This window comes from Cornus florida, unplaced genomic scaffold, assembly GCF_030987335.1.
Source record: "Cornus florida cultivar Cherokee Brave unplaced genomic scaffold, ASM3098733v1 CherokeeBrave_3.0.0_Hap2_Chr10, whole genome shotgun sequence".
In the NCBI taxonomy this organism is placed as follows: Eukaryota; Viridiplantae; Streptophyta; class Magnoliopsida; order Cornales; family Cornaceae; genus Cornus; species Cornus florida.
The window spans coordinates 19,558,303-19,566,986 of NW_026775580.1; the positions used below are offsets into that span (position 1 = coordinate 19,558,303).

General features: G+C 36.8%; 1 protein-coding gene across 4 annotated transcripts in view; it reads left to right on the plus strand.

Moving 5' to 3' along the window:
* The window catches only part of LOC132277290 (aminodeoxychorismate synthase, chloroplastic), a 60,073-nt gene extending 51,651 nt beyond the window's left edge, over positions 1 to 8,422 (plus strand). For all 4 annotated transcript variants that reach the window (XM_059779107.1, XM_059779106.1, XM_059779108.1 and 1 more), the window contains 5 exons: positions 423 to 502; positions 635 to 737; positions 3,044 to 3,126; positions 6,635 to 7,252; positions 7,693 to 8,422. In XM_059779107.1, the coding sequence (XP_059635090.1) occupies positions 423 to 502; positions 635 to 737; positions 3,044 to 3,126; positions 6,635 to 7,252; positions 7,693 to 8,191 (1,383 nt within the window). In that variant the 3' untranslated portion in view covers positions 8,192 to 8,422. The remainder of the gene's footprint in view (positions 1 to 422; positions 503 to 634; positions 738 to 3,043; positions 3,127 to 6,634; positions 7,253 to 7,692) is intronic.
* Positions 8,423 to 8,684: the final 262 nt, after the last annotated feature.

Sequence of the window (8,684 nt, forward strand, 5' to 3'; positions counted from 1 at the left end):
AAACAGTGCAAGGATTATATTAGCCGTAGGATTAGATCCTATGACTATAGTTGAAAGTGAGTATACTTTTTGTTGCTCACCGGGGAGCAGTTGAACACTACTGTATATATATATATATATATTTCATCAATCTTCTCTGAATGCATCTCTTTGCCTCTTGGACATTTAGTATCTTTTGAGTAGTTACTACTAGTGTTGCTGTGTGATTAATTTTCCTCTGTTTATAATTTCTCTCTCTCTCTCTATATATATATATATATAGTATCACAATATAATTAAGATGGATAACTTACTATGTTAGAAAACATTATATTTGTAATTTGACTTCTCTTCTTAGTATTGTTTTTTTAAAGCTCATTTTTGCATTATTAATTTTTATTCTCTGGAACTCACCTACATAACAACCCTCTTATTTGTTATAGAGAAGGGCACGCTTTTCATTTATGGGAGGTAAAGGTGGATCCCTTTGGAAGCAAGTCACGTTTAGATTGTCAGATGAAAGGTTTGAGCACAAATCAAATACAACTACCTATAGATTGTTTGATAATAAACCAGCTTGAAGTTTTTTATTTTCACCCTATTGTCATGAATATTATTCTACTATTTCATAAAAATAATCAGGCTTTCCTTCCAGTGATGTGACATTTAAAGGTGGGGGTTATCTATTAATTGAAGATGCTCAGGGCACTACCAGAAGCACATGTTTGGAAGATGGGTTTTTTGATTTTTTGAGCAAGGTAATCAAATGAAATTTGTTTTGATAATTAGATACCTTGTTTTTCTCATACTTCAGCAAAAGTTTTATCTTATTTCACACTGCTTCATAAAAAGTAAGAAAGATAAATGTATGTGCTGTAGTTTTATATGCTTTTCCTCACAGTTTGTTCTGAAAATCAGGCAAAAAATGACGACTGAAAGTGGCATGTGTAATGTGTTTTGTTGAGGCGATATTCCATATCTTAATTTTATCTACAACCTTATTCTAATAATCTAACGTATTCCCATTCTTTCTGGGCCATGTCACAATTATGTCATAGACATCAGGTCTTATTTCAGGTTGCAGTACCTTAATTCTTGTGTGGTCTTCAGTTTTTTTATAGGAAAAGCTTCTACCATTGGCGGCACCACCCCTTCTGCCCCCCGCGAATTCCATTAACAATGCCTGAAGAAAGGCAGCAATCAACCTCTCTACATTTTACCAGCCCAGCTGCAGAAAACCACAAAACTAATCCAGGATATCTAATCCCCAACAGCAGAAAATGATCAAAGCTCAACTGAAATCTCCCAGCAGTAAGGATACCTTAGCCTGAATCCATTTTTAACAGACTGTTAATCAATCAGCTAGAACTGCATGTAACTAAAGCAGAAAATAATAGCAGAATCAACAAATCTAAAACACTGAACTCTTACACTTATAATAAATAAATAAATAACTGAAATGTTAGAACTTGAAGATTCCAAATTCTAAGTAAATGCTGATTGGTAGAATTCCGAGGTATCATTTCTATTGATGCGAGTCTAATTTTAACTGAAAGACTCAGTAATCCACTTAGTGACCACTGATCAAGAGGTCAAGTACACATATTATCCATCAAGCTACTTTTTCTGTATCTTCCCAATAGCATTTTCCCTCCCCTCTTTCAGTTTTAGTTCATGCAATCTTGATAACGGGAGTCTGACCTGGGATGTTCAGTTGCGGGGAGAGTTCCATGATTGGGAGCTTGCGGAGGTAGCTGAGTGCTTAGCATTGTTATACAGCCAGGCGATGGAGGGGGAGGGGATGGATGAGATGGTTTGGACGGGCTCTTCGAGAAGGGTTTTTGGAGTCCGATCCTTCTATCAGAGTCTGTTGGAGAATCCGGGGCCCACCTTCCCCTGGAAGGCTATTCGGAGGACGAACTGACGAAATCTCCTTTTTAAGGTTGCTCTCTTTACTTGATTAGCTGCCCTCGGGAGGATTCTCACCATAGACAATCTCAAAAGGAGGAGCCAGATTGTGGTGAACTGGTGTTGCATGTGCAAGAGGGCGGAGGAGTTGGTGGATCACCTCCTTCATTGCAGTGGCGAGTGATGGTTGGGCGATTTTTTTAACTGTGTTTGGGATGTTTTGGGTATCCCGCAGTTTTACAGTGGGCATGATCGAGGCTTGGAGAGGGTGTACAGTGGATAGCTGAGCCAGAGAATGCTTGGAGAGACTCACTCCCTTTGTTTATGGTGGGGCTCGTGGCACGAGAGAACTAGGAGATCCTTTGTGGGGGAGGAGGATCCTATTTGGTCTCTCAAATACCCTATATGTTCTTTGTTCTTTTGGGTTAATGAGCAGAATTGTAAATCTGTGGGGGATCTTGTGGATTTTGTTGTTAGCTTGAAATTATAGCCAGCCACTTCAGCTGTCTGTGTATTCTTTTGTGAGCATTCCCCTCTTGAGTGCCTTTAATGAAACTTTACTAATTATTTAAAAAAAAAAAAAAAAAAAAAAAAAGGTTCTAATTTATGCAAACTTCTACAAAAATGCACAAAAGCCTTTACTTTTGCCACCTTTTCTATTTTTCATGACAAGATTAACTATCTATCATCTGTTATGAAAGTGAACCAGTGCATTCAAGTAATGTATTCTGATTGCCCAACCTTATGTACCACAAGACATGTCTATTGCGTTGTTATTTGTGGTAAATCTCTTGATTGATTTGCATACGGACGGACGAATGGCAATTTATTCACTATATTGGATAGCTTGTACAATTTCAGAAGTTGAACGTGTAGTACATGATTTGCAATAGTTCTTGTATTATTATTATTATTATTATTATTATTTTATAGTTTTCATTGGCCTAGACAACCGCATTGTTATTTTCTATGTTCTTTTGCATGTTCAATTAATAAATATGTACAAATGCACACCTGTTATTGTATGATTACTATCTCTGCCTCGTTTTTTGTTACGGTTATATGTTCATTCTGAAGGGAAACGTACATCTGCTACTCCAAATTAGTTTACATGGTTCAGATTTAATATATTTCTTATTTTAATTTTTTATGTCAGGAGCTCCAGTCATTTTGTTACGACGAAAAAGATTATGAAGGGCTGCCATTTGATTTTTATGGTGGATATATTGGTTACATAGGGTATGGAAAATTTTAATCGTATAGAAAGTTCAACAATTTATTTTATAAATTTTGATTTTGTTTATGATTCTATGGGGTCTTTGGGAGAGCTCCAACTTTTTGTTGTTCTTGTTAGTGAAAACAATTTCTCAGAAAACAACTCTTTTCTTTTTCTTTTCATAATTGGTGATGTATAGATGGAAAAATTGAGTACAGGTGCACAGAGGGCATACCCTCATAATAGAATCAACCATGTAGCCATTACAAAAAAGCCTATAGGGAATGAGCCCATTTCCAATACAAAAAGAACACCCAAAACAAGAACCCTGTGTAACAAATCTTGAAGTGAGACATTAGTAACATCAATTACTTCAAACAAATCTGTCTAGCCATCTCCTGAGGAGATCTTGAAGCTGAGCATTGAAGCCTACCATTTCTCTCCTGCCATATACCCCACAATGCAGCCACTAAAAGACACTTGAGAAGCTTGTTAGATTGCTGTTTGAACCACACCACAAGATCCATAAAATGCAGAATATTAGACAACTGGTTCACTTCCCATCCCAAAACATCTCCCAACCAGCACCACATTTCCATAGCAAATTGACAAGTGACAAATATATGATCCCTAGAATCACACTCAGTATGACAGTACATCTAGCAGCCCGCTGATTGTTTCTCTTCTGCAGATTAACCATAGTGGGAAGTCTATCTTGAAATACAAAACCCCCATGCATAGACCACCTAGGTCTAGCCTTTCCCCAGCACACACTATGCCATTCCACTTCTTCAACAGGCCCTCTGCAACTAAACCAAGCCTTCTTGAAAGAAAAGGTATCCCCATCCCATAAGAACCTGTCTTCTCTAGCATGCCGTGGTATAGCAGAAACATATGGTTTGAGAGGGTTGAATATTTCTTCATGCACCAGCCACACATTCCAACTCCCATTAGTCTTAAGACTATTGAGAGTTGAGTCCCAAGGCAACCCTAATCTTCTAACCATTGTATGGCCAAATTTTTGAGCCATTGTTTGTCCATCACACCAAGGATCAGTCAGAGTTTTGAAGATCTTCCCAGTTCCAACAGAGAAGCTAACATGCTGCTGCATTAGCTCTCTTATTTTCTTTCTCAATCCCACCTAATTGGCATCATTATTGGTCTCTTCAACATATCTGTTTTGCACCGTCAATGATCATTTAGTATATCAAATTAGGTAAGTTGGGCATGTCTTGCCAACTTTATATCAACTCAACAAACACAAATACAAAAGCATAAAGGGAAAATTACACTGACCTCCCATGAGGCTTGCCATAATTACAGTGACCTCTCATCTTGTGTCGAAAATAACACTGACCTGCCCTGTTAGTTAACATGGTTAGACACAGTTAACATAATGTGTAAAATGACTTCTTACCTGTAACTTATATTAATATTTTTTCATAAAAACTAATTGGGGGGGGGGGGGGGGGGGGGGGGGGGGAGAGAGAAAGAGAGTGCATGAGTGATGGAAAACAAAAACAAGATGCCGAGTGAGCTGTGTTGGGTGACAACAAAGTTTGAATGATGGAAAATGGAGAACTTGTGTAAATTGGCTAAGGGGAAGCCCAGAAGCAGTTATGGGACCAACAATTCAAGTTCCATTATGATCCTTTAAGAATGGCTATACCTCTATATACCTTTGTATGTATGTATATATGTTTCTATATATATATATATAGATATATATATATATGTATATATATTAGGATGAGAAACAGACTCCCTTTCTCTCAACACTTTATCTTTCTGCAAAATTTAACTCTCTTTAAAACTCTCAGTTTTCTCTTCTTTATCAAACTAAAAACACCGTATATGTGTGTGTATATATATTTTACACAAGTATGTATCATATACATATATGTTTGGGGAAACAATGATATACACTTATAAATATTAGGGCTTATAATACATCTTTACTTATCAAAAAAAAAATATTAGGGCTTTTGAAATGAAGTAGGGAAGGAGAAATGAATGAGGTGGGCCGAAAGGGGGAAAAAAAAATGTAGAGAAGAATTAAAGGCATTTTTTCCTTTATTTTAGTTAAAATGAGGGTATTTAGGTGATTCAAATGACTGAAGTAGGATAAAATGTTATTTCATTGGTTTATAGCGTGAAAAGCTAACCAATATGCCCTGGATTTTGATAATTAAATAGTTAAATGACAATTTTTGGTACAAAAATGCGACAATGGCTAAAAATTGGCCATATAGTGCATGTTATATGGAAGTAACGTACATTATGTTTTCTATTTTGAACAGTGCATCTCAGCCAAAACAGACTTGATTAAATTAAATTGGGATTTTATTGGACTGGTTTGGTTACATTTAAGGGTGGCAATACTTGACACGACACGACACGCTAACACAACTCGAACACGACAAGGGATAAGTGGGTTTGGGTTTGGCATAATCGTGTTTGGGTCGTAATCGCATCGACCCAAATTGACATGGTAATTAAACGTGTCGTGTTCGTGTTTGACCCACGAACCCATTTATAGCCTGATTTACCCATTTAATTAAACGTATCGACAAATTCTTGTGGAGTCCAAAGTTTATCGGGTGAGGAGAAGTCTATTCATGTGAGGACCATGAACTCCATGGACGCGTGTTGCCGTTAAAAATGACTGTTTTGCTAAACATGTTGTGTTCGTGTCTAAAATGACTTAAACGTGTCTTGTCATTTAGTGTCGTGTCAAGTCTTGACCCATTTATTAAATGGGTTACGCGGGTCGCATCTTGTTACCCACATAATAATAATCATGTCGTATTCTTGTCAAGGTTTCTTCGTGTACATGTTGACCCGTATAACAGGATACCCATGTCCTGACACGACACAAACACGTCCCGCGAACACGACTTGCCACCCATAGTTACGTTGACCTTCATAGATCTTCCACCTTATGTTTTAAGTTTTAATATCTTCATCACTGTTGGGTTTTAATTCATTGATTATCTGTTTGGATCTTTTCCATTAAAAAAATACTTTCATATTATGAATTCATCTTCGTTCAAATAATAATAATAATTATTATTATATTCAGTTCCCTTTCGAGGTAGCATGGCTGATTTAAATTTATGTATTTATTCTTATTTTTTATTTATTTATTGTTGTTTATTATTATTATTTTGGAGAGAAGGGGAGTAAGAGTTTGGGGGGTTCATTTCACACCAAACTTTGATCCTTATAAGGCATGCCTAGACATTTTGGAATCCATGAGGGGTGCGAGACACCACCATGCACACCTCTTTTAGTAAACATTTTGGAAGCATGATAATGGGTTTTAAATATTTACAGAAAATTAAGCTTTTTCTTTTTAGTTTAAACTACTAGTGTAATAAACTGATGTTTTCAATAAGTAGGGTGAGTAGTGGTCACAGTAGGATTGGTAGTAGTAGGAAGTCTCTCTCTCTCCCCCTCCCCTCAACACACTTTTTTCCTAACAAAACTGAAATTTTATAGTAGTCTAATGTTGGTGTTTCTGTCATGTAGGTATGGCCTTAAAGTTGAATGTGGTGTGGCAGATAATCGTCACAAATCAAGGACACCGGATGCTTCTTTTTTCTTTTCAGATAATTTTGTTGTGATAGATCATCAATTTAATGATGTTTATATTATGTCGGTGCATGATCAAAGCACCACTGGGACAGAATGGCTGGATGATGTAGAGCAGAAGCTTCTCCGATTAAATGCTTCTGCCACAAAAACTTCAATTCCTCGTACATCACAGCCTGCTGTAGATGTCCCGTCTAAAGCAGGCTTTCTAGTTGAGAAATCTAGAGACCAGTACATGAATGACGTTGAGACGTGCCAGAAGTTCATCAAAGATGGAGAAAGCTATGAGTTGTGTCTTACAACTCAATTGAGAAGGAGAATTGGGGAGATGGATACTCTGGGACTCTACCTTAACCTTAGAGAAAAGAATCCGGCACCATATGCTGCCTGGCTTAATTTTTCAAAGGAAGACCTGTGCATCTGTTGCTCTTCACCTGAGAGATTCCTACGATTGGATAGAAATGGTATTTTGGAAGCAAAACCCATCAAGGGCACCGTCGCTCGTGGTTCTACGCCAGAGGAAGATGAGCTGCTCAAATTGCAGTTACAATACAGGTTAGTAACTTTACTGAAAGAAAAAGGTTTCGTTTTATCAACAATACAGGTTGGTAACATAAATCTGTTGTTTTTATCAACAACAATAACTGGTTTCGTTTCCCTTAAAAAGTTTGACCTAAAACTATTATTTGCTGAATGCCGACTTTGATTAAATATCTATCTAAGAACCCCATAACTTTTATGTATTCAAACAGTAGCCTGGTATAGATGGTATGATAGTCTTTTTATTTGGTGTCATCCTTAAAGTCTTATTGATGGTAACTTTTTTTTACTTTGCTTTTGGTTTTCTACTTCTGGTGAATATGTGTACCGTAATTCTATTTATTCCACTTGCGAGACTCTTTATTCTTTAGAAACAATCCTTGTATTCAGTCAATGATGTTATCATCTGTAGTGCTCCTTAATTGTATAACTAGAAAGTCTCTCTCTCACAACAGTGAAAAGGATCAGGCTGAAAATTTGATGATTGTTGACCTTCTAAGGAACGATCTTGGTCGTGTCTGTGAGCCTGGGTCTGTCCACGTGCCCCATCTCATGGAAATAGAATCATATGCAACTGTTCACACCATGGTGAGCACAATCCGTGGTAAAAAGAGATCAAGTTTAAGTGCTGTTGATTGTGTCAGAGCAGCATTCCCAGGTGGATCGATGACAGGTGCACCAAAGATGAGATCAATGGAACTTCTTGATTCTCTTGAAAGTTGTCCGAGAGGCATCTACTCTGGCTGCATTGGATTTTTCTCATATAACCAAACATTTGATCTTAATATTGTGATCAGAACCATTGTTATACATGAAGGCGAAGCTTCCATTGGGGCAGGAGGTGCTATTGTAGCTCTTTCGAATCCTGAAGATGAGTACAAAGAAATGATTCTGAAAACACAAGCCCCTGTTAATGCTGTTATGGAATATCAGAGTGGGTCAATATCAATATAATAGAGCTCACTTGGTCATTCACTTTTATTTGTAACATTATGTGTTGTAATTCTATTTTCTATACCCATTTTACTTGAGATTAATTGTAACGATACAATTCCAAATAGGCCTGCAGAAGCTGCAGCAATGTTCTATTTCTAGACACCTTACAGTTATTTGTTTGACTTTTTATTTTTATTTTACAGTATTCATGATTTATGTCAAGACAATAAAGGTACGATTGGTTTTGTATACAGCAAGTTACAGTGCTTTGGTTTGTCATTTGTTCAATTAGTGTTTGATGTAAGTTTGGATGCTTGACATGGTGCAACTGTCGGCTACCAAAGAAAAATAGTCATATTCTTTTGTTTTAAAGAACTTTTACTATCGTGTTTCAGCTTTTTTCTACAGTGCTACTCTATATTTCATGATATTTGGAATTCTGCGAAACAATTGTGTATACATGACTCAATGCTGTTGTAGTACCCCCACATATAACCATATAACAATCGTC